The sequence below is a fragment of the Mastigoproctus giganteus genome, chromosome 7 (assembly GCF_048544385.1).
Source record: "Mastigoproctus giganteus isolate SK-2022 chromosome 7, ASM4854438v1, whole genome shotgun sequence".
Taxonomy (NCBI): domain Eukaryota; kingdom Metazoa; phylum Arthropoda; class Arachnida; order Uropygi; family Thelyphonidae; genus Mastigoproctus; species Mastigoproctus giganteus.
In genome coordinates, this window is record NC_143581.1 from 149,692,694 (window position 1) to 149,720,562 (window position 27,869).

Below are 27,869 nucleotides of genomic sequence, written 5' to 3' on the forward strand. Positions count from 1 at the left end.
TCTTTAAGAAAGAAAAGGCTGGTTCTCAATAGGTTGAAGAGTGGTAGAAGGATCCTTTCGCATCATCTAGGAATGGGCAAGCTTACAGCAGGCAGATTTTCCTTTCTCTCTCAGGAGGACTGGTTACCTAGGGCACACTTGTCTGAAATAGAAATAACTAGAGAGACCCTAATTGATGTCATCAATAAACTACCCAACAAAGCCACTGTAGGTCCGGATGGTTCCCACTCTTTATTATCAAGATTTGCAGCCCATATATAATCGACCTTTTCAGATAATTCCTGCGAGCAATATCCATCAGTTGTTGTTTACTCAAAATTTTCGAAAAAGTAATCCTGCATACCGATCGGCTTATGACAGAATGCACCTCCCAGCTCTTTTTACCATTCTGAAACACTACTTCGGCCTGGCGGATACCTTACTTCAAAATTTGAAGTCTGTGACTCACAAGGAAGCGTACTGTCAGCAGCAGTTTTGGAGCCTATCCTTGCTCAGAATCCGAACTTTGTCTCTTATGCTTCAGAAGTATCTCAGTTTAGAGTATTGGTTGCTTAGATGGATGAACAGGGTGGTAGGCCACTCCCTGGTGACAAAAAATGTGCTCGCACGGCTTATAACGAGGCGAATTGATGCTCCATCGGTATCCACATTAATCTCTGGCCCTGGAAGGACCCCGACTCCCTCTGTGGAACATGTTTCCAGCCAATTGTCTTCGGATCCATTCTGATAGGTTCTGTGAAGACAAGCCTCAAGAACTGCTACCAGATAATGAATTTATAATACTCACCTGCTCCTGGACAGACTTTTTGTATATGCGTTCCGCGCACCTTCGTCTGTAAATCTGCTCAAATTACTTATTCCCTTCAGAAAAACCCAACCACATAGAAGATGCATCTTTCCCATTCTGGTGGTCGTCAAGAAATTCTTTGCCCTAGAATATTTGGTTCTTAGATGATCAGCGAGTCTGGAATAATGCTACCCCCAACAGAGAAACCAGGCTCAAACAAATGGACAGAATGTTCTCTGAAGCATACAGGAGTCAGAGCTACGATAAAATAATGCAATGTACATATAACCGATTATTTTGTATTATTATCTGCCACGTGCCGTATTTTGAATAAATATACTCAACTGTTACAAATTCTGCGGATCAGGGAAGCACGAAGAATTTCTTCGTGCTTCCCCGCGTCATAAGTAGTGTAATATGAAGCTGACTAATCGGGATCACGGTAGCTTTGGCGGAATGCGCCAGCTCGTCGAGTAGATGTTCGTGGGTTCGAATCCCGCGGTGGCTTTCTTAGGAGTTTTTCTCGTGCCGCCTATTCGGCGTTGAGTTAGTCGGTCTCAAGCCGTGGTCGTGGGGTTTTCTCCGGGTGCTCCGGTTTCCCCCCACAGACCTAAAACCGACCATAGGACACGCAGTGCGAGGCTACCAAAACACGTGGGTTGGCTGGGGGGGGGGGGCATATTATGATGAAATCCACCGTTTTTTCGGTGGATTTCCTCGTAATATGTCCTTCATGACGTCTCCCGTTGGCTACGGGCGGCGTCATCCTACTCCGCGCGCGTTTTACTTAGGCTGACTGTGAAATGTAGTAGTATGCTTTGAAATAAATCTTAGTACTCAATACACAAAAGAGATGGCGCGATAGTATAAATGTAGTTGCCAGTCTAATATAAAGTATTCTTCGTGACACTATACTAAGAGGAGAACGCTAGGAATTGGATTAAGAGTATAATTCATTATCTGAAGAAAACAGAGGACTAGTATTTGATAACAGACTTGTTCCAGGGATATGTGCTGCTCCTGTCCCAAATCAGTAAGCTATAAGTACAGGATTCTAGTGAAAGCGACATTTAACGGATTTAGAAACAAGTTATTGGGCGAGAGGGAGGACTGGAGTTTGAAATAGTTCATTTCCCAAGAAGAAAAGCATACTGATGTTCGAAAATGTTTGCAATTGTGTGTAGTTATTAGGCTTAGCTTTATCAGAATGATTTAAGAACTAAAGTGCGTAGCGATGCCAAGAGGACAGTTCAATCATTAATTAGCATAGGAGATTTTGAGAAAGAATAAAAATGGGATGGTGCTACCCTCAGAACTAAACACCATTTCGTAAGTGAAATATAAATTTTCTCTGGATTACTTTATAATGCAAGGGAAAAGAATCCAGTCTCTTATGTCGAACTCCCTCCCATAATTCTGAGATGCGAAGTCATCTAAGTAAGTGATTAGTTTAGTTTACTTGAGTACTCTCACCGTCACACCCTATAACCAATTTTGATTAAACACGGTGAGACATATAAATTTTAAAAGTCAGTAACAGTAGAGTACACCTCCCTAAATGTATAATCTACTAGAAAATTGAGTAATAACTTATACTAAATAGACAAATGAAATCTTCTGCAGTGACTAGTCACATCACTAAACATAAGATAACTTTATAAAAAAAAAACAGAACCATTAGACAGCCGAACGAAACAAACACTACACCTTCAACTGGTAAAACCGCAGATCAAATCCACAAGTAGAAAAAAAATTCTTTTTATTTAATTGCGAAAAATGAATAAAAAAAACCCCCAGTACACTATTATTATGGAGGATATCAATCGTAAGATGTACACTTGATATAGAACAATTAGCTTCTTATCCTACGACCCAGGCTTCCCTTGTTTGTTTAGAACTTTTCAAGTTCTAAACAAACAAAATTAAACTGTGAATGTCTCGCAAAGGCTACCGCTTATCAGCACAAAAATATAAGGTAGTGGCTACGACACGGATACTGCAGACAAATTCTGGATTCTAGGGTGTACTAGCAAAACATTACACTCTCTCAGTAATATTAATTTGCTATTTAACTGTCAATCAGCTTCGTGGCGTTCTGTTTGTTTTCTACAAGTATAAGTAACTTGAACCCATGAGCTACTCTTCAGACTTTTTCTTTCCCGCAGCGAACACTGGACGTCCTATTGGTGCGCCACGAAAAAGTTATCTTTTGTGTGAAGTATTGATGGCTGAACTGATAATCTGTTTTCTAGCAATTTTAATTTATCATTCATATAGCCATACTAGGACAAGTGCACGGCTGGCGATTCGAAGACCATTCTTTTGTATAAACGTCATCCGGTCGGAGGAATCAACTTTACAACGCCCACTTTGACAGCCGAAGTTCAATATAGAGACTAGGAGCCAAACTGAAGACCTACATACAATGTGGGACAAACCAAATGCTACAGCGTGCTCGCACAAGTGATGAGACCAGCGAAAAGCTGAAAAACAAAGTTATATCGGACTGCAAAGCCACCTAAACGGTAAGAATCTTTAATGTAGACAAAGAAGTCACCCCACAAATATATGCCAGGAGCACGTGGCCGTGCCCAAATGCTATAGATGCTGTTGGTATGGGCATAAATATAACAACTGTCCGAACAAGGCTAAACCACCGGCCTGCGTAAACTGCAAAGCATAACGTGGTCGAGGAAAACACAGACATACTGATCCTTCAGGATCCATACACGCATGTTAAAAAGTACCAAGTTATGCAGCCATTACAGTAACGCGAATATCTCAACTATGCTTGTGCAGGCCAGGGAAGGCTATAACCCTCGCAACTAGATATCTCCAGACTCTCTTGGACACATTGCCTAATCATAGGGACAGATGTAAACTGGCAAACACTACATTTGAGGTCCGGATACAGAGCCAACTCAGTAGAACCCCGATGACAAAAACATCACTAAACTGCTTCGCAGTTAATAAGGCAAATTGTAAAAGCTCACTGCTGAGGTTGGGGAGCACTACCAGACTGTGAGCCGGCAAAGAAAAGTAACTAAAAGCTAGCGGTCGCGGCCATGAGGGATAGATATAAAGAGGCAAAACCTTGTTTACAAAGTAGCCACTAACAGACACCCCAGAGGAAAAGTCGCAGAAGCAACAATGACCCCGCTGGGTCCCCTGATGACTCGGTAAATAATATCCTAAACACGTAACTCCTACCCTGCCTCCAAAAAGGAATCTTTCCTGAAGCAGCCAGAAAAACCAGTCTTACCCCCACTTGTAAGCAAACTATTCGAGAGAATGCTGCACAAGAGGCTACTTCACTATTACGAAGGCGCAAGCCTGTACTACCAAATATTTTCTTGTTATCAGTATTGACTTCGCGGGGCCATTTGGTGGTCGAGCGTCCTCGCATGCCTTCTAAACCTGTATAACACAGAGAACGATCGAAGTACATGCACCGTATAGGAAGCTAACCAGACAGATCCACAGAGCTCTGTCTTAGGACCCCTGTTGGAATATGATTTTAGATGAATTCCTGGCAATAACTGTTGCTGCTGACTCACGAGCGCAGATCGAAGAAAAAGCCAACCACGCGATAGGAATTTTGCAAAACTGGGCTATAATCCATTACCTGCTCGGTACTCCTGAAGGGCGAATCATCATTGACAAAAATCTGTCTTTTCAGCCCCATCTAAAGTACATTAAACGGAAATATTCTGCATTGGTTGCAGGAGGGACTGGGGGCTAAACAAGCGGACCCTGTCCCTCTACTACAAATCTACCTTCATCAGTTTAGTACAAAAAGGTAACCACAGTATCCGGCGGTCAATAATTCTGACAATCACACGAGCTGTCAGCACGCACGCACTCCAGGTTGTGGCCGGAGTCCTCCCGCTGGACTTGGAAATCATTAGATGCGCCCTAACATATAATATGGCAAAAGAAATACCGTGTACTATCCTGAACTTCACGTTGGATCTCGTCAGCAACTGAAAGCGTGAAAAAACCAGACTGCTCGACCACCTCCGACAGACAGAATCCACTAAAGAGACATGGCAACATCCCATGTATGACTGCTATCATCTGCAGAACGTCGAACATGAATACAAAGCCCTTACCATCTTTGCTAAAAGGCGAACACTGTACCAAATAACCCACAACCACGAATATGACCTTTATTTAGCCTTGTTCACGAGGGAACTGACACAGGACTTGACACAAATGACATCACCAGGACCCACGGCTGCATCTTCATAACATGCACAATAGGACGAGACTGCTCATGTATGAACTTGCGACTGGAATTTAACGCCTACATTGAAAAAGAAGATCCGGTTCAGATCGCTGGGACCCCCACAACTGTCAATGCCTGGTGGGGCACGGGCCTGCCTCACTGAAATCTCAGGAAACTAGGTGGCAGGACCTGCCAGAGTAAAAATTTCATTCTGTGTACCTGGTCTGCCTCAGTAGGGGTCCAGCGGCTAAACAACACTACACACTTTTAAATCTCTGGCCCACCTACAATGAAAGCAACGCGGAGATGGGGGAAACTCCTGGTGCAGTTAGACATCAATACACTTACCTGGACCCAATTCAGCGAGGAAGTTACTCTGTTGAACTCACAAATCTCTGACCGTATACCCAGAAAAATAAACAGCTATTCTATTCGTCATGTCATACGTTACATTTCCATCTTTTCTGATTCTAGTAATAAAACTGGAATATATTACAGAAAAAACCTCATTTAACTACTACTTCTTATCTTTTTCAGCTTCTTTGAATGCCCATTTTTGTTGTCCTGTAAGCTTTATTATGGTCTATATAAAGTTTATTGTCCTCGCGCCATATGTGCCTATTAGATTCTCACTAAAAGTACCAAACATACGCTAAAAACAGCGTTTCGTCCTACACGGATATAATCATAAAAACTGGGAACCCACTGTTGGAGAAATATTAGCGATGAAAAGATTAAACGAACTACGCTTATGGCGGCCAAACCCAGATGAGGTCATAAAAGACCGCAGTTGTCTTATATCTGCATTCTGTTTCATTCAATAGTGCGATGAAGCATCAAATATGCACTTTCCATAAATAGAAATTCTGTCCGCAGTTTTACAGTTAATAGTTATACTAAAATGAATATACTCAGTTGCTTAATTCACAAGCCATTTGACTGATGTATATGTCCCAGTAAAGGCAACATCATAACTAGATATGGTTAACATCTCAGAGTTTCTCTTTGTGGATTTAATGATTCCAAGTCAACAAGTACTTTAAAAAATTCAGCTGCCATTCTCTTTACCTTCAATCGAGGCGCAGATAATTAATGGCTTCATTTGTACACATATTGTAAGTGTTTTCAGTGTCTAACGGCACCAGGGGTTCCCCCATCTCCGCGTTGCTTTTATTGTGGGGTAGAAAGGGCCGCACTGATCGCCAATGTGGCTAGGTCAGTAAGTTCAGGAGGTACATCTAGTTTGGTAGTGGTCTAGGGGCCGACTCCTCTCCAGTGAGTTGTAGTTGTAATCATGGCCTTCTAGAAAGTGTGTTTGGTGTCAAGCGGCACCAGGGGTTTCCCCCATCTCCGCATTGCGATGGGTGTGCCAGTTTACTGAAAATGCCAGAGATTCAAAAGTGTATGGATATTGTACATGTGTAGTGTCGTGTACCGTTGTTCATCTGGTCATTTAGCCCCGTGGAGGCAGACCAGGAAACACCAGTCGACTAATATTTACTCTGGCAGATCCTGCCACCTAATTTCCTGAGATTTCAGTGGCTAGGACCTTAAAAATATATATATATATACACATACATGCCACACACTCTATGCGCTACGAATGAGAGGCCGAAAGTAGTGGGCGAAGGTGATTTTAGATTGTGTGGGACATTGCGTGCAGGTAGAGTGGGGAAGGCAGAGACATGGAGCCGATAGAGAAGACAGCTCCAGTTTACAGTGGGGCAAGCCCATGCTCCACCAGAGAGTAAGAATGGGGGGGAGGGGTGGAATAGTTGAGCCAGACAAGGGAGCTGGCTCAGGTCGCCAATACGGCGTGCATGCAGAGACTGCGATTTGCCTTCTAGAAAGTGAACCACCCCTTTATTATAGCTAGCTATGATTGCTGTGTTTATTTTAAAGTTTCGCTGATGGATACTATAGAAATACCGATCGCCAACATAATTCCACATCTCAGCTATCCTTCATTCCTGTTCTTTAAGAAAATCGTATACTGCTATTATTCTTATTAACTACAATAGAGACGTCAGGGTACTGCGGAGAAACTAGAGCACTTAATTGGTAAAATTTCCAAATACCAAGTCCACACATTATTGAAAAATGAATAGCTCTCTAATCACTTCAAGTAGCACCAAATTAACCTAATGGAATATCCTTTATAATACTCCAATATTTAAATAAAAGTGACTCTATTTTTTGTGATAATAAGTTAAATAGCCCAGAGGAATTTGATCAGCATTGCAATTTACAGACTCTGATATAACACTCAACTTGATAAACTCTTTTAAGATACCATAGCACTACCAGCCTTTCAAATTTCTCCCTTACAAAAAAGCATTTGCTCTTTGAAGATGACGCAAAACTCTCAGATACAACCGTCTCTGGCCTAACTTGCCCTCATGTTAGATATTCAAATAAGTTGAGGATTAAATAATTAGAGTACATAAATCGTTACTGCGCGAAGATCACATCACGTCATGATATTCCCAAATCAAACTCTTCTCGAGGTTAGATCGAAAGAACTGTAACGCAAAAAAAAAAAAAATCAGTGTTTCGGTTCGTGCAGAAGTATAATTATTTACTCACTGTCTAAAACAAAACTTCCTCTAAAGTGTCTAGTTGCCAGTCTTTGAATGCAGTTTACAATTACCCCTTACAGTTTTAAAATCAACCTCACCAAGTGTAAGAACTTGCATAAAAACATAGCACCCACTTTTCTGCTCACCATTCTTGAAGCCTGTTCAAGTCATCCTGAAGGAGCACTGCTTCCTAATGACCATTAACGACTCTGCAAATATTTGACATCACACCCTTTATCAAAATCAGAAATAACAGTGAGCGACAGCAATTTGAAGAATAACCATCCAGGAGGGACGGAGCCAAATGCTTTGCTAAAATCTAAATACACTGTCATACAAAATATTCCTTGTCCCCGCTGTAGGGTTCTAGAAGCATCAGCGATTGAGGACATGTCGCTCAGTGTATACTGATTTCTCATGTGCAGCACTTTCCCTGCATCCTCAATGGTATATATACGTTAAAGGTTTCTTTGAATTCCATAATTCAAATGCATTCGTCCAATAACTTCAAGAATATTCTCTAACATACAATTACATCCACTCTCATTATGTATTTGCTTTTGATAATAAGCATCACCCACCACCCCTCGTTATTTCAGAATTACTTTTCCTAACCAAGGGTTCAACTTCTAATATTGCTGTAGACACAGTTAAGACTAACTATTCTTCCATAGTTTAATACCCCGAAACAATTTAGGGTTGTTTCCATTGCTTTATGATGGACTGTTCAAAGAACGTATTCCACTCATCTTGTAGGCGTTGATTTCGAGACAGCGATACAAGCTGGACGAAAGACATCCCACATCGAAGAAGGATGAAAAATCCTTCATTCCAAAGTTACAAAAAATACATGATATTGGGCCGTATATAATACGTCTATAACATGTTTGTATTGTCAACTTCGCCCTTATCATTCAAATACGTTGGAGGTAGATTTCTAAAGACCGTATATGAATCAATATCATCTTCGGGTAGTGTTGCCATTCTGATAAATGGGATTAGATGCGAGATAATTACGCAGAAAAAGCGGTATTCTATTTTTAATCGAGTCCTCGAGTACGTATCACCTTGATGCACACGCAAGCAATCAGAGAGTAGATTGTTCCTTCCGAGGGCTATTCGTGATTTGTTCTCCCTCGTTAAATATTCATAACCGGTCAGGATACATAACAGAATTGAGAAGTTCCAGCTCTTTCCCCCCAAGAACACGTTAGTATATATGACTGCCAGAACGGTTCAAAATAGAGACATAAAAAAAAGCTACCACTCTTTCATTTGACTGCATGTTAATTGCGAAATCACGAGCCTGTGTCAGCACGCACTCTTATTCTAAGTTCGACTCTTCAGCCAGTGTTTGTTGACTATTGGTATATGGAAAGTGTCTCAAATAACTTTTAGCCTCACAAATTATTGACTGGGAAGGTACAATCGAATGGTATTTCAAAGAGCTGTCTCCGCCGTCAACCATTGCCACACATTTGCATTTAAAATGAAACCTGTCAGCTTTATCGATCTCTTCTCGTAAAGATTAGAAATGAACACGCGTGTATATTTGAGATTAATTTCTTAAAATCAGTTTGTGTGCACATCTCCAACTAATAATACAGGGCAGTGGCAACGTCCTACTACTACAAAAAAGATTGGAACGAATGGACTGAAGTAGCAAATGAGATTCCTCAGGAATCAAAGACCTCAATGTCCATGGATTGAGGCTGCGTTCAAGCCATTACTACAATAATAATTCCAAATGGCCATCTCCTTTGAATAAAAATTAAAGCGAAATCTGCAAACGATCTGATGAATTTCTTAAATGCAACCACAACATTCTCCTTAACCACTGGACATGTCTTTCTAATTTATTTCATTCAATATGACCTCTGCGCCAAATAAAGACGTACAAAAACATTAATAAACACTTTTCACCTATCGCTAAAGAATCATGATCGATTCATTTAATTACATAATTTTCCAATGCTTCTTAAAAGTAACCTGACTACAACTTTCAATTTACAAGCGGAAGAACAAAGGAAAGGAAAGATTTCAAAATGAGCCTGGAACAAAGCTATGGGGACTATTACATCACAACGATTGTAATTAATCTTTCGTTTCTCGTAATTCGCTAATTAAACTTCAATGTTTGATTTGAGAACAGTCAACTTTATCTTCTAATATCTGTCGTACATAATGAAGTCACGAAATCTGGCAGAGCGCGCATTGTTACTCTACAGTGACAGCACGTAATCAGCGGTCTCGCGTGACATGCTGCACAACGGGCTTTATTAGTTTATATTGCTGCCTTGAAAGAGAAGTTTTGCATCGCGATTTAGCTAGTAACTTATACCGGAAATTCAGAGCGCATTTGGTTTGAGTTTAATGAAAATGCCCCATGGATAATGATTTTAAAACTACTGGTTTGGAGTTGCTACGTTCTGTGGTGAACTTGCTCGAGGTCCTGTGCAAAACGCACATTTTCTTCATGATTCTTTCACTAGATCCGAATTTTTTGCAGAACATCGGATTTCAAAATCATCCAAACAAGGCTAGCCCTTGGATGTACATTGATCGTATGCATTTGAAGAATGGGAGAGGAAGTTCTGCTGATATTATTCATTTTGGCAAGGACAAAAGAGAATCATTTGGAAAAAAAAAACTTACCGTTCTGTCTCCAAGTTGCCGTATCCGGCAGTGTAGGTACGCTGTTTTTCCAAGTTGGGCTGTGACATTTCTCTCCGTGCTGTTATCGAAATATGGTCTATAATGGGGATCGTCCCAATAGGAATTTGGTCTAGACGGTGGCTCTACTTTGGACCCTCCAAAACTTCGCTCTGTCCTCACCAAAACATCAGAACTGACTTCTATCCCTGTACAAAAAATAAAATCATCAAGTTTAATTGGTTTTATCCTATAATCATTTCAATAAGTCTTAAATACTTTGTACCAAACCTATAATGATGCCAATAGAAGTTGAATATAAAATTTATACGCAAGCTGACGATCCGTGACTAAGTCAACAGAAATATCGCGGTTCTCAATACATTAAACACCAGATTGACTCTGTAATTACTGTCTATATTGGAATATTGCGCGTGTACTTGGACAGATTCCCAAAGCGCACGAGACCGAAAGGTTATATGAAGTTGATTAAATACAAAATTCACTTAATTAAGTCAACCACTTATAGTTACGTATCGGTTTATGTCTCCAAAAGCCCCCTTCCCCCCGCAAAGTCTTAATTAATCATCAGGAGAACACGTACGTACAACAGTACTTGTTCCAATTCCCGAGATACTACAGAGTGGACTTTGGAGTATATTAAGTGGAAGTAGACTGATATACTCATGCAAAGATCTCGAAAACAAATTAATAACCTAAAGATTATTAAACTCATTCAATAAATATTTTTGGAAATGTGTAAAATTTTCTTATATATAGCTTTTCGTGGAATTAATTCTTCTTTTGTTATCTTTTCCTTTAGATCGGCCGTCAGTTCAATGGAAAGAAAACAATAGCTTCCAGTCTTCTGAAGAAATTGAAACTCCAACCTGGGGTGACATCTATCGCTACACTGAGTATCAAAAGAGAACCATTACTGACATAGCACGACGTCTAACAAGCAATACCGTGGTTTATTGTATTCAGGTTAGCGATTAGAAACCCTCATGACCTTAGTTGCACTGGTGTTTAACGCACAGTAACGCCATTACATTTAACAAGTCATATATAGTTTCCATGAAAACGTCCAGATGCATGTTCATCATCATCAGCCATTTTCAATCCACTGCAGGATGAAGGCATCTCCAGCAACTTTCCAGTTCCTTCTGTTTTGAGCACTGGCCATCCATTTCCTTCTACTACTGAATTTCATCTATCCAGCTCCTCTTGGGTACCATTCTGTTATTTTTTTAGTCCATCTGTCATCATGTCTTCGTGCTATGTGTCCTGCCCAAGACCATTTTAGTTTTGATAAGAATGCATGTTAGCATCCCTTTAATAACAAAAGAAACAGCGTATGTTGTCCAGTACGTACATTGTGAGAAACACCACTGATTGAACAAATGAAGTCTTTTTTTTTTTTTCATTGTGCATCTAGGTTACAGTTTATTAAATTACCCTATTTCTAACCACTAAAATGCTTACTGGGTATTTTGCAAGTCATATCATTATCCTATGGCCTCCTCATACTTTTGTTAACGCAGTGTAAATATATTCCTAGGTCCCGTTTGACTTCCTGTGGTTTTGACGAAAAATTCAATACAATTTTATTTTTAAATGTAATAATGTGGAGAGGACATGGTTAAAGATTAAATAAACGTTGGTATTAACGGATAACATTCAATTCTCCACCCCATTGCAGTACAAAACTCAGGTTATCCCACATCCGTTCCTTCTAAAGAATTACTTATGTTTTTTTTGGGAGATTAGAACTCAGATGGAAGTTCTGTTTCCAAGAACAAAAGCGAATATATTCGTACAAATATCTCTCTTTATCAGCATCATTTACCTGGATTTTTTTTTCCTTCGTGCGAAGCATCAATCATAAATGTTCCAGGTGTGAATTAAAACACGTTACATTTTAAAAAAAAAATTAAAATATTATCTCACAAAATTTGTGTGGAAATCGCGCGATCCTTCTCTTGACCAGAACAGCAACGAATGATGTTGGTAAAGTTTACACGTAACCTTCCCCGTCGTGTGAGGAAATCATTGCCGACTCGGCCTGTGGCAGTGACGGAGTGTTCGTTCAATTCATGTGTTGTTCCACTCCATATCTCCACGAAACAATACAAAGCACCATAAAAACGACTTCCGGCAATGTTCCTGACAAAGGACAAGCGTCTAGCGACCTCTTATTTTTGCTTAGGCAGAGACAAACATTGTCTCATACGTTTGGACGACTTGAAACGCTAAACGTTAAATTTTATTAATTTAAAATATAAATTCCTACTCTCGGGAGAAGTACTCCCTTACACCATCATATTTAACTGTTTATTACAAACTAACTTTAGCCCACACTGTGTTCGTCGTTCTGTTTGCTGAAGACAAACCCAAGCAGCTCTCGAATGAGACTAACTAACTTAGCCGCAAAAAGTTCGAACCCGGCCCATATCCGCAATAAGGTTGAACCTAGTCTTTGCGTTACCCATCATGGCTGACAGCGAATAAAACCAAATGACTTTTTTCTCATCACAAAGCTTTGGGCCTTCATTATACAAACAGCAGTTTAAAAATTCCTCGGTGGTATTTAAAATTCCATTTGAGTCCCACTGGTACCGAGCGAGACTAAATTCACATATAAGCTCTTTGAAATGCAAATAAGCTGCATCGTTTCAAACACAAATTGGTTTAGCGCGGCATATAACGTGACATATCTTGATATGCATGAGACAAAACGTTCTTGTTACTTAATCGGCAGCAACTGTCGGCTGTCATGGCAGCCGGTTGCAAGGAAGAAAGAAGACGGGTTCATGGATGGAGGAGCATATATCATGCGGCAGCTGGCTGTGACGACGAGGGCCCATTACACTGGATTCCTGCCGTCTTTTAAGCAGCACGATAGCCAGGGCAGATGTAGTATTTATGACAAAATGAGACTGATGGTGTGGGGAATTAGCATATATCGATTTCTGGAGCACAAGAAAACTTACTCGGAGACTTCGGCTCGCATGCGATCTCATAAAAAACAAATGCAAAAAAATAGCGTTGTTTTTAATGACGATTTAAACTATATATATTTTTTAACCATTTGTTTGCGAATAAGTCTCCAAAGAACACCAGTATGATACGAACAATTGCAAAAGCATCCTACATTCAATGATCTTACTAAAAGAGGAAAGTGAACGATAAATCGCGATTTATTATGTTTCAATGTGCTTCCTACTAACCAAGTTTTGTGCACATAAAAGGTGTTTTAAGAAAGAAATCTCAGTTCATTAACTATTAATTTCAAATACATTTCTACTCAATATAAGGATCAACTTTTTTATAGGTTGATAAAACCGGCAGTTGGCTAATAAACGTCATGATCACGTTCAACGCAAAGATGACAAAGATTGAGTACACACGGTACATCATATGTCCACCCTTACCAGAATAATGTAAAAACAAGCGACATGCACACCATGCCACGCAATTGAACTGCTATTGTTCAACAAATCAATTTGGCAACTCCATTATTAAGCGCCCCTGTAAGTGGTACAGGCATCTGGAGGATTCTAGTGGGCGGGTATCTTTTGGGTCTTCAGCACAGCGACTCTTGTACCATGTAAATAGCAAACTTACCGGACAGACTACTTCCTGAGGTATGCTAGTTAAATATTGTGATTATAGGTCACATTTTTTCCATCCTCATAATTACGCTTGTTACCTAAACGACACCATAATTATTTAATATGACAGGAAGGTCAACTCTCCTTCAAAACTCTGACAGATGACTTTCTTGAGAATCATTAGAAAATAATGAGTAACGCTTAGCCTCAGGTAGTCTTACGTACTTTAATTATATATGAGTTTGAAGATCCGCACTGGATAGCAATCTTGTGTGTGGGTTCCTTCGGACATACTCATATACCTGTACTGCACGAAAAGCCAAGGCAGGTGCACGCAAATTTGCCACTCCTAATTAAAAGAAAATGCGGCGTTTATATTCTTTGTGACCCACACATATTTCATTAAAGTTAATGCGGACTAAAGTTACTCACGTGAGGATGGCCAACCCCGGTTTTATTCAAATAGAGGCACGCGCAATGTCAAGTGTTGAAGTATGAGCAGTGGTAGACCCTGCTCATTTAATGTACTTTGCATACAATTTAGAAAAGCAGGATTTTATTCTAATTCTGAATCGAAATTTCCTAAAGGGGGAAACCTTCAATTAAATAAAAGAAGCGGTTGACTATTCATGGGAATTAACGGCTTCTCTCCAAGAAGAATCATGGCCAACAATTTTATATGTATTTTTCTTACATATAAAAAAGAAAATACAAGTTATGCTGAGTGGCAATGGTTAATCGTCCATGCAAAATGTGAGATCGAAATCAATCCATAATAATTTTTATATTTGTTGTACTTTATTCGATATTGTACTACCCAAGAAAATAAATTATCGTATTTTCTTCAAATGAAAATTGTTTTTTTCTTGTCAAACTCTGTAACTATTGTATATTTTTTTAATTCTTTACCGAACAGCGCATCCTGTTTCGTAATTGGGTACAGAAACATTATCTTCAACCCTTTAGTGGAAAAAAATATTTGGACATCCAGATTCGACTTCGATTTTCAATAAATTCATTACCACATAAAAAATTGTCGCTATACTTACTCGATATTGAGTTTCGTAGCAGTTAAATATCGCATTAACGTTTTTCTCACGACAGAATTACTACTATAAAAATATCTAGCTTCTTTTGAAAATTTATATGAAATTATTATATCGGTCCTCCACGTACTTTTGTTTGCAATTATTATTATTAGCCATATGGTGCAAGGAAGCCTGAGGCTTATACTGCCCCAGCCAAAAAAAATTTAATTTACCCTAGGACCCAGAGAGAGAGAGAGAGAGAGAGAGAGAGAGATGTAGAAGGAAATCACCAAGAAAGAGAAGAATGATGATATCCAGCTCAGGACCCTGGGTGTGCCAAGCCCATACTCACCAGATGTGAGCCCCTGGAGGGATAAGTCCACATGTCTGCTCTTCGACAATCGCTATAAAAATGCCTTACGAAAACAAGCTGGTTAGAGACAGAAATTAAAATATTACGACTTCATCATGCACAAACCCAAGAATTGCCTTATCTACCCGTGCATATTATGTCTTTAAATTGTATGTTTTGAGGTCCGCTTGAATGGTTAATTATCAGCAACATTTTCCACGAGAAAAAACGCCTATAAAAGTTCTTGGCGTCGTTGAGAGCATTCAAACCGCGGATATCACAGTAGATACTATCCACAATGCTATCCGCGAAGAATCCGTCATGTACAAAACGTTATAATTAAAATAGTTGAGAAATACAATAGTACCTGGAAGACAACGGCGATGGATAGATGAAATTCATGAGTTTGTGTGTAGTAAATGGATGGCCATTGCGCAAAACAGAAGGAACTGGAAAGTTGCTGGAGAGGCCTTCATCCTGCAGAGGATTGAAAATGGCTGATGATAATAGTAAGTGAAGGAAGACAAAAACGTTTCTGGCTTTTCAGCGATATTAATGTTACCTTCAGTTGTTGTTAATGTCTGCGCGCAAAAAAAACAAAACAAAACAAAACAGGCAATTCTGAGGAGGGCCCCTTAAAAGTGAGAGCAGTTTTGTTATTTGTAGTGTTGACATTCATCGTTCAGAAGAAACCAACACCGGCCAAAGACCTACATTTCTTGTAGCTAATAAAGCCATAAATGGGTCTGTGCCAAGAAATATCAGAGGTTAAGACTCCAGAAATCACATTTTTGCTAGATGGATGTTATCGAACGTAAAATTTTTATAATTTTTTTAACAAGAAAATAAGATACAACTGTGATTTGTTGGCTACGAGGTTATAGTAATAGTATTTGCCCTATAGTGCAAGAAAGCTACAGGCTTCTGCTGCACTGGCAAAAAAAAAACACCAAAACATCATAAAATACAAATTACATGCTTCCCACTTCATACAGGCAAAACTACGATCTAATCTAAACTTCACTCCCTGTAATTTCAATCTATTCCCATTAGTTCTGAAATTTTTGATAACAGTGAAAATTCCACTTTCATTCATTTTACTAATTCGTCTGAGGTGCCTGGTTGCCAAGTCCCTGGCCCACATAATCGGAGTTTTTCCTCATACGCTTTTCCTTTGGCCGATCTCACCATTCCTTTCTTTCATATGAGGTCTCCATATTTGGACCAAATGCGGCCTTAAAATTACCTTATACAGTGGGATAATGACCTCCCTATCTCTATAAGATATTGTTTGAAATATCATCGAAAGTCATCATGGGCTAGCTGCCTGTTTACACTGTTCAAAAACCTCCATATCTCCTCGTATCGTAACTCATAGATCCTTATCTTCCTCTGCTGTTTTTAACTCAACTTCACCAAGTATATAAATTATTTTGCAGTTGCTCTTCCCCAAATGTAAGACCTTGCATTCAGCTTCATTAAAACTTAGCTACTACTTTTGTGACCATTCTTGCAGGCTGTTTAAGTCACCCTGAATCCGTGCTACTTGGAACTGATCATTCACGACTGTACCAATCTTTACATCGTTTGCAAATTTTGATATGACGCTATTTATCTCTTCTTCTATCTTATTTCTGAAAATGAGAAACAATATTTGCCAAGAACCAATCATTGAAGGATCCCACTCCTGACGGTACACCCTGAAGAATATCCACTAATTACAACCCTCTTCCTTCAGCCCTGTATACACCCAGTTATCCCAACATGTTCCAGCTTAGACAGTACTTTCTCATGAGATACCGACTCAGATGCTTTTCTAAAATCCAAATAAATGAAGCTGAAATTTTTCCCAACATCCAGCTCATAGTTAACTGTGTCACAATAGCTTACTAGGTTAGTTAAACACGATTTTGCCTTAATAGAATCATGTCGCGTGTTCTTCAGATTTCCAAATCTATCTAAATATCCCTGGATTCCAGTCTTAATCATTCCTTCTAAGGTTTTTCCTAACATTAAAGTCAAACTTATCGGTCTGTAGTTACCAACTTCACTCTTAGAACTACGTTTAGTTATTGGGGTTTACTTAATCTTGAGGTGACTGCAAGCATAATCAGATAAACGCAGATTTAAATTAACCTTTTCCTCCTAAATAGCAGTTTCCCTAAACCCTTAAGGTATCCTCAATTATGCTGCCAATAATCCTTGCACATCTTTGTTCAAACGAATACCATCTCTACAAAATAGATTCCTTCTACCTGCAAATGCGGGCCAAACTGATAAACCCCTCCCCCTTAGAGATGCCCTCAAGTCTCGAGCTAATCCAGAAGGCTTTCAGCATATACTCCCTCCTATCGTGTCTGGGCAGAATTTCAGACACATTCTGACCTAACTCGCGGCATTTTTTCAGCATATTTCTATATTTACCCAACAGAAGGTCAGGCCTTGTGCGTTTAATGTCAAATCGTTAGTCCCCCACATGAATAATAATGCTCTCTCTTTACCTCCCTTAATTAAAATATCTAGGCATTATGTTTGACGGATCTTTGACTTTCAACTCACATTTACTTATCTATCAGAAAAGGTGATATTGTTGGGATGATTACTCGAATCACTAGAGTTGGATGGGGAATAAAAGGCAAGGCGCTGAACTTGCTATATGAATGTGTATTTATTTCCATGGTAACATATGGTGCACCAATTTGGTTAGAACACGTAAGTGGAAAGGTTTTTAGTTCCATTCAAAGAGTAATGCTCCTTAGGATGTGCATGTCATCCAGAACTGTGTCGACTCTAGCTTTGCAGATTGTGACTGAAAAATTGCCTATTGATCTGCATTCATTGTATTGTGCATTGGCTTACTTCATTCGCCGTGTCATTCCCTGTTCTTTTCTGAATATACAAGTGGACATTTTGGCAGATCCCAGGAAGGAAAGGACAAGAATCTGGGATGCTTTGGTAAAAGTCTGGCAAGAGCGTTGGAGTGTTTGTGATAAAGGGCAGATTACACAAAATTTTTTCCCAGATTTAAGAAATGCAGCCTCGATAAAATTCAAATGGTTTGCCCCAAACTTACAAGCTATGTTCTTATTAACTGGTCATGGTTCAATTAATGCAAAGTTGCATGATTTAGGAATTAATGAAAGATCTAGTTGCCATTGTGGCGAAAGAGAATCATGGGAACGTAGTATGTACAACTGTGAGGAGTACTGCGATCTACGAATTGAATTGGTATCTCACGTTAGTAATCTCAATCTTATGGCAGAAGGCTACGAGACAATTCTAGTTGATAAACAGGAGAACTTCTTGGCTTTCCAAGCCTTTGCAACTGCAATATTTCTTAGGTGGAAGACTCTTCTGCATCTGGAAGTCTTGGATTTGTAATGCGGTATGGTGTCTGCCGAATTACCTTGAATTCTGTGAAATCGTGGAGGCCTGAGTTTGCTATATCCACTGCAACTCCAGCTCCTTGTGCTGGCATTTCTGTTCTCGGCAGCTCCTAGCACTGCTGGCTTTCCAACAGACTGTGAACAGATGCAGATCTTTCCAATGAAGTTTGGACTTTGTCTGAAATTTAATTATATGCATATTTTATTTTTTATGTAATTTGATTATTTTTCGATTTGTTCATATCAATCTTTTTTGGTCATGGCAGGTTGTTTCCCTCCCTGTACTTGGGCAAACAGGAGAGGGAGTATATACGAGTACCGCTAAATTATGTGTAACTGACAGCGGGATTGCCATTGGTTGGCTGGGACCGCTTTATGTAATAAATATCAATCTTTACCTCCCTTAAAATCTGACAATCTGTTGGTAATATCAATTGTTGGTTCTGGACCACCTATCTTTATTACAAATTTTTTTACCAATTCCCCTGATAATAAATTCTCCCAATAAAACAAGACTACCTTCGAACAGAGCAGTCTACATTTTACTATCCTTTTCTGGAACCCGAATCAAGGGTGCATTTACTTGGCAGATCACGAGAAACTTATTCCCTGACGAGTTCCAAGTTACATTTGTTTTTAGGGCAAGCACTCGTTTCTTCAGTGAAAGATTTATGCATTCAGTTATTTGAGGTAATTCTGATCGTCGTTTACTGGAAAACTCATACACACCAGCTAAAATATACTCTCGTGGCCGAAATAGTTATTACAATCTCTTCCCCCATACTGCGCAGGAAAAGGTCTAGGTTCTAATCCCGTAAAAATTTAAAGAATTCTTGGTTTTTTTTAACTTCCAATAACAAACATAAGATAGTTGATCTTATGTTTGTTATTGGATAAAAAAAAGTTTTTTTTCGAACAAAACGGTCTCAGTCACATCACCATTTAGTAATCAATGAATATAATGATTCTCAGCAGTAAGAGATTTGCCAAGATGATCCACTGAGAAGCGTTCGTGGTTAGCACAGTGGTCATAATCGCTATTGGTCTGAGACGAGGACAACAAGGATTTTTCCTTCTGGAAATTCGAGGTTTTCGTTAATCAAAAATAATCACAGAACACATACGGATAGATGAGGTTCTTCTTGGGTGACCCTAATATGGCTTCTTTTGTTTTTTTTTTTTTTTGGACCATGCAGAAGACAAAAGAAAAGTAAGATTAAACGTTTCAGTTCCATCTTTGGACAAGAGTCAGGGCTAATAATGATTCTAATAAATGATCAAGTCACAAAAGCCACTTAGACGTTTAGAACTTATTTCGAACTGTTTTTCCCAGTCTCAAAAAGAAGAGGCTTTTAAACTTTGAAAAGCAGAAGCTTACCAAAGAATTTATCTCAAGTTTTCGAAACAGATGTAAACTTCTTCAGTCAGTTACTTTGACCTATCAAGAATTTTACGATAAAGACGACATAAGGATATTCTACATATGCTGTACCGAAAAAAATCATACCGACCCTTTCAACAAACAGTGACCTCAACAGTGGACCCAAACACCAATATTAGAACTTCCTCAAAATCACAGTACCTCATCTGAAGGTTTCACTAAGGTTGGATCCAGTTTGTTGTCTTCTGCAAATTTATCACCAAAGCGTCTAAATAAAAAGAAAAAATGGCTACTTTTTTAAACAATTTTAAGCAAAGTAACTAAAGCGTGAATATAGTCGGTTTGTTTGTTTTACTGGATGAAAACCATGCAATCTTCACTCAAGACCGACTAACTCGGCCACCATTTATGAAACGCCATTAAAGTTTTTGACATAAACAAAGCTTGAACCTGCGTTTTTCCCACACGGTGATAGTAACCACTGAAAAAGCACAGAAAGCCAAAATTTGTTACATATTTCTACAAAATTTATGCTAAAAATATAATAACTTGTATTAATCGAGTATTCGCTTATCCAAGATCTTTCCCATGAAAAATCATACTCAATAATATACATATAACATCACATTAAATAACAGATCTACTTTTCCAAAGCGTTTATTCAGTAATAGAATTATCGGCATGACATTCACAGAGATAACGCCTGGAGAATGTACTTCTCTCGAGCTATGAACATTTATTTTCGTTATCAACAAGAGATATATTGAAACTGTATACTGCAAGGAATGAGTTATTTATTTTTTGGAGGAAAGTGATATAAAAGTAGACCACCACGAAACATAGAAAATCTAATAAGAGGAACCCTCTTTCAAGCATAAGGCTCCCGATGGATCCAATCATATCTGTCTCACTAAGATAACTGTAGGTGTATTGTTTTTGTGGAAAAGAGATCTCTTTGAAATACAACAGGGTCTATAAAATTGATTTGTTGCGAGATAACACAAGCACATTTTTCAAATTTAAGTTCAAAAGCTACGTGTTTAGCATACTGTAATATAAATGGGGTTCGTAAAATTCAAAAAATCCACTGAAATATTTTTAAAATAATGCCCGAAAGACGATTCAATTTTCATTTTAAGCATGCGTTGCAATACTTTAATATCTGCTTACATCAAAACGCTATAAAAATATTGAATACTTCCTCAGGAGAAAACTGGTGTAATGCATCTTGTACATTACCTATACAACCTTTTGAGAACTTTATCAATATTAGATAAACATGGTTTGATATGCAGCGCAGAGCTGATGCTTTCAAATCAAAACTGACTCATAATGGGAGAATTTATTTAGGATCTGTCCCTGCTAACTTTATCCCACAGATGTTTACATACCATTGCAATCTTTCTTTTTTTGTTTTTCTGGTAGTTCGATTTTCATCACGCAAATGGAACATCGATTTTATTCCATGCGATTATAATATTGGCATAATCTATCATGACCAAACCATAGACCTATCCTTAGCTTCCCTGACAATGCAGAATTCTTTCCAGATCACGTTCAACAATTATTAAATTGCCATTCAGCAATAACCTAACTTACAATGAGTTATCACTGAATTATGACCACCGTTCTAACGAATAACAGCCACTATTCGCATAGGCATTGACTCCACTAGATGTCTGAAGACATCATCATGGATCCTTGATGACGTCGTCAGATCCCCAAAGAAGAGATCTGCAGCCGCGCTGCCTGTGACATTCTCCACTGTCAGAATAGATGACGGTTGCAGGTCCATACGCCTAATTTCGCGTTCCAAAACATCCCACAGTTGTTCAATTGAATTGAGGTCAGCCGAATTTGGAAACCAATCAAGATGGGTGATATCTTCACTGTGGTCCTCAAACTACTTGTACATAGTGTGGGCACGATAACACTAGGCATTATCGTCTTAGAAAAGCCCGTTACTGTCAAGGTAAAAATGCAATGCGGCAGTGTACACACGGTCTCCTAACAGCTGCTGTCAAATCTCGTCATAAATATAAATTTATATTACCTGGCTGGACATTCTACTTGCTTGGATTTGGCTTTAAATAGGCTTCAAGTTCGCTCATAATTCTACTAGTAGACTGAACATTATACTGACTTGGATTTGTAAATAGGCTTTGTTACTTTGTTCCTATCGTTATAACGTGGAATATTACAATGACAATACTCACCACTCCTTGTGTGTTACATATTCTACAGATATCTTGAATATAAGCTTTTGTGACATACGTATTTGTCACTTCATACTACACAACTTGGATGTTTTCTTCGTCGGATTTAACATGCAAATGTTAAATTATGTTCATACAGTCTGAAAACCTTGTTCTTTTATACACTGAATTAGACATTCACCGACAAGACTAATGGAACTGTGTTTTCTATAAGAACTGAAATCTTGCTCATATTGTGCTCCCACTATACGTTCCTCCTTACACCGTTATTGCGGTGAGATTAAAAATTGGACGCCACTGTCCAGAATTTCTCTGCTTTTATCTTTTTCATTGAACTTGTAACTTCTACTTTTCTAGGGGATGTCTTTTTCTTTCTTCCTCTACCTTTCTGTCTACTTCCTCACTCTTCACCAACTATTTCCTTCTCGGTTAAATGTTTTTCCAGAATTTTCTAGAACCGTCCTGCATTTTAGTGAGGCCCGTTCTGGATTTTTGTTCCAGGAGCGCCTCCATTGGCTTTGCCACCTGGCTTAATATTAGGCATGTTTTGCTGTGCCAACAAAACATGCCTCATATTAAGCAACCACCGCCACCTGCCTGGATATTGCACACCATAAAGATGGGTCCATGGACTCATGTTGTCAGCGTGTTGTACCAGTATTTGGACTTATCCGACCAGTACACTGGTTTCCAGTCCTTCAGTGTCCAACCATCGAGTTGTTGATACCATAGCAGCCACTGTCGACAATGTTCAGCGGTGAGGGTGGAGAAAGGATGTCTCTTGGGTCGTCTGAGTGTGATGCGCATTGCGATGTCATCTGTCGCAAAGTAACGTATCGTTCAGCCCGTACAACGCGTTGTACCCTTCGTTCACCACGAATTTCCACTTTGCGTAATCCTTTACAATTCTGTCGGCGGGAGGTGGTTTTACCCATACATTTTTGTACACCTTAATCACAGTGGCACGAGATAACCGACGAGACTTGCCATTTCAGATTTTTGTCCAGATAAGAGAAAAATTCACGCTACAGTACATGAAATTTTTACAAACAATACACTAATGCCTCACAGCCTTATTTGCTTTGGCGCTTTCTCTGCACACATAATTTTAACAATGCAAGTTTTTAATATAAAAGCCATTAACGGAACGAGAAAAGCAGCAGTACTTCTTTATTAACAGGAACTTTACATAACAGCATGACGTTGAGTCCAAAAGAAAATATTAAAGATATTCCTTTTAGGAGCCTCTCATACTCTATCCGTATTTTAATGAAATAAGATCCTTACAGAAACCACATTTAGAATATCTAAATAAAAATAATAAATAACCGAAGTTATTTTCGGAGTATAAAGTGAAACCTTACAATCAATTACTTCATTACAATGAATTATTAAGTGTAGAAGATGTCCCTTCCTATTCCATGGTTAAAAGTGGGCGGTAGAATTTAAACGAAGAAGGGACAACCTGAAAGATGATCCAGCTGCGGAAGAGCTATAAATTCCATCTCTCTCTCTCGAGGTTCTTTACAAATTGCTTCATTTAATTATCAGTAATCGATGAGTGACTGTTCGGTGCATTTCCAGCCTCTTCGGTATCTCATCTGAATATGAGTAGCACATAATAACAGGTTCTCCCTATGAAAAAGGTGTCAACACGATGGGTTCCAAAGTTGTTGATAGCAGATCTAGGAAATCTCCTTGGCATGGTCCATCATTTCCAGACAGAGACAAAGGAGCAATTCAAACAATGGGAACAGCTCTCCTCCCTCACTAAATTAATCCACGTCGATTCCTTCTGCTGGAAAAGATGATGCCATCGTTTTTTCTTTTTTTATTTGGGGGGCGGGTACTGATGAACTGTGGCTAGTGATAACCTTCAGAAAGGCCAGTATAAAGTAAAAGATGGTCACAGGGTCATATTATGCATACCTTGTGAGGCGTTTGGGTGAAAACATCGAAGACAACTGGTAACATGTTACCAGACTCCTCAAATAAACTCTTAATACAGATCACGGACTTTTCAAACACTCCTCGTAAGCAAATACAAATAAAACGCAAGAGGTCAAAAATGCTTACTGTCTGTGTGACTTAAAAGAACTTCAGCTTATAATTCTTATAAAACTTTAGTTCGCTGACAAATTGACGCGTCAGAATTTTAGGAGGTTGAACACAAAAAAAACAGACTGCCAATGAAATTTTATAAGCAGAACCGATAATTTTTTTTTTTTTTTTGGAAAATTCAGAAAAGTCCATTTCCTTACATCATTCTTTTATACATAAAACAAGGGCTCTTATGTGCGAACACATTTCGTTTTGGCGCAACCGCTACATTACCCATTTATTCCTCCAATCATCACACAGTAAAAACATAATATCGAGTACTTCCACCATAATATACGGTACGTGGATAGCTTATGGGATTTATAAAAAAAAAAAAAAAAATCCCCGATTCATTATGTCCGATTTTAATGATTTTTTGAAATGCACCATAAATCATTTTTAAGAGAGTAAAATATAAAATTTTATGAAAATCCATCGTTAGGAGTCGAGTTATTACATGTGGACGGACATGCGCCTTTACAGACGATCTCTTTTGCTGCTGAACACAAAATTAATCGCTTCGTTTGGTTATTTTGAGAAATTTATTAAAAGTGACGATGCGGTAATAGTACAGGGTGTAGCTGAAGGACTTAAACAGAAGAATATCATTATGTAATAATGAAAAATGTTAAAAATATACATTTTCTGCTTATACTCCACAGCAACCACACAGTCAGAGGATTTCACAAGATAGAATACAAGAAACAGTTCGTTTCTTGTCGTTGGGAGATGTAAGGGAAAGAGGGCGTGCAAAAAGAGCACAACTCATCTTCGCCTTGCATTAATCATGCAAGAGAAAGTAGGTATTAATCCGATTTCTTCCCACTTCCAGAATTTATAAATAGTCAATGTTTTGTTTACGAGACAATCCAAAGAGACTGCGCTTTGACATTTCTAAATCTATCGGATTCTATTTCTGCTTTACGAATGCACTCAGAGGTCAGTTGCCTTCCAAAGCAAATATCGCACGCCACTAATTTATTGATGAATTCATGCTAACGTTGTAAGATGCTCACACGCCATTGGCACTGCTGTGTGCGTGCACGTGCACGCACTTCGATTTGATGGCCGATGAGCAGAGAGGACAGTCTTCGAAATCAATACCACCGTATGATTTTAATTAAACATTTTAAGTGGACGTACACTTCGATATTTTACGTATTAATAGTTTATTTTTATTTATCCGTTTCTATTATATGTTTCCAATCAGATATTTGGAATGCAGCTTTAATAAAAGTGTCTGTCTATCACTACGAATAAATCCTCACTGCTTGGGGCAGCTTCTGTTACCTTCTGCCTTTCGTCTCGGATGCGTATATAACTTTCCCTTTCCGAAATGGAATTTATATTAAAAATTTTTACTTTGACTTCTCCCATCCTTCTTACATTAAACTTTGTTTCCATGTGAGTGTTGTTTGCGGTATTTCTACACATACGGTTCTCAATTTCTATTCTGTCGCGTCGTTCGAATGGAAAAGTTTAAAAAAAAAAAAAAAGGGAAAGTCAAGTATTGGACTATGAGCACATTTTCAAGAAAGAAGCCTGTTTTCTTTTCCCCTAGTTTCTTCGCACCAAGTTTTACGTCTATCCTCTCGAACTCTCTGATCTAAAAGTATAAAAGAGGAAATGTCCAAAATTTAAATACACTGCATAAACATGGGCTACCAATATGCGTAGAGAAAACGCGCCATCATAGATACGTAGCGCTTCAAAGGGTCGCCATGGAATACCGAAGTGAGTGAGTTTTTTGGGGGAGTGGGGAGGAAGCGAGGGTAGGGAACTTTCTTATTAAACACTTCCGAGAGACGAAACTTATTCTAGGGAATATCAAGTATTCCGTTAACGTCGTTTTAAAGCTATAATAGAATCACGTGTCGTTTTTAACATATCGCAGAAAATATGAAATATATATGGCTAAGAAAATTATTTTCTTCTTGCATAAAAGATCTGAAAGAGAAAATGTATAATGGTGTGCGGCTAATTTTACTATGTAAATAGTCATTCTTAATACGACAAGGATGGTTCTGACTCTCAAAGGAAGTTTTTTTTTTCTATTTTATGTATTCTAAAATTAATCAGGAGTGTAAATATTCATAAGCAAAGAAAACAAACCTGATTTATAATGACTTTCTTTCCACCATCTCTCTCGAGGTTATATACAAAGATCTGTATCACAGAGACAGCAATGTAGTCTTAGGTTTAAGTACTGTCAACTGACATAAGCCGCAAGACTAATATTGAATTCAAAATGCAATATTAGTTGCTGCCTCTTCAGCAACTAATATTGCATTTCGAAGAATACGAAACTTGTACTAAAATCTAACAAATTTTAAAAATGCAAAATAGAAAGGTTGAGTACTGCAAATGTACAAGAAACATCGAAGTAAAATTGTTGACAAGACATAACTAACGGATTTTTTAAGCACTATGAAGAACTTTTTCATATCATAGGGCGATAGCTTGCCATTGGTTTCTATTAAGAATCAAAGAGGAGTTGATGAGCTGTCTTTGGTATTGTGCAACAACATCATAACCGAAGTACTATGAATCGTCAATATATTGTCTGTAAATTGCATGCACTGCAGAAACAGCTAAATGAAAAATTCGAGTTTCCAGGAGATCGTCGTCGTCGTCATCAGCCGTTTCAATTCCACTGCAGGATGAAGGCCCTGATTGTGCAATGGCCATACATTTACTACCCACGAACTCGTGAATTTCATCTGTTCATCTCCTTTTTGTCTTCCAGGTTTACTTTTAGCTCCTCTTGGGTACCATTCTGTTATTTTCTTAGTCCATCTCTAATCATGTCTTCGAGCTATGTGTCCAGGAAATAACAACGTGCAATTCCCGTCTGGGATCAATTAATTAGGATCAAGAGATTTAGTAGTCCAACCAAAGCAAGAATAAAGGTCAACTATATAATCCTTATACAGCACTGCTAGGGTACGAAACAAAACAAAGGAAAGAATGGGGAAGATTGTTAAAAAATAAATCGGTGGGAAAATGTACTAATGCCAAAGTTTTTAGTGAAGAACTAATATTCCGCTTGCTTTGAGGTTTGGAGCAAAGAAGAAGATGAAAGCTTTTTTTTGGCGAATAATTGAAATAATCTGGTGCTAAAATAATTATGTGAATAAGTTGCACACTCCAACCTAAAACTTTGAAACCACTTTTCATTTTTCTTAATTTTAAAGTATTTATTAAAATAGTACCAACTTGTTTGCCAATGTTTATTAAAATATTCTATATTATCTATAAAAATCAAAAAACAGAAATAATATTTAAGAATTTTCTAAAATATTCCAGAAAGGTTTATATGATTATAGAAGATTCTAGATGATTCTAGAGTTTTTCCAAATAATATAAATTAAGAAGTTAAGAGCTGTAACTTATAAAATCGAACACTCAGAAAGAATGTTTGGTGTAACTTTATGTGTGTTTCGTGATACATATGGCAAAAAATAAGGAATTCAAGGAGACAGGCAGTTTAAAGGACAAACCACAATCAGGACGACCGCGCCAAACAGCCGAAGCAGAAGATAAGAC

At 38.4% G+C, this 27,869-nt stretch overlaps 1 protein-coding gene across 2 annotated transcripts in view; it reads right to left on the reverse strand.

The window, feature by feature from the left end:
- LOC150083257 (V-set and immunoglobulin domain-containing protein 10-like) overlaps positions 1-27,869 on the reverse strand; it is a 571,635-nt gene that overhangs the window by 123,813 nt on the left and 419,953 nt on the right. For both annotated transcript variants that reach the window (XM_090377133.1, XM_090377134.1), the window contains exon 2: positions 10,250-10,455. In XM_090377133.1, the coding sequence (XP_090233259.1) occupies positions 10,250-10,455 (206 nt within the window). The remainder of the gene's footprint in view (positions 1-10,249; positions 10,456-27,869) is intronic.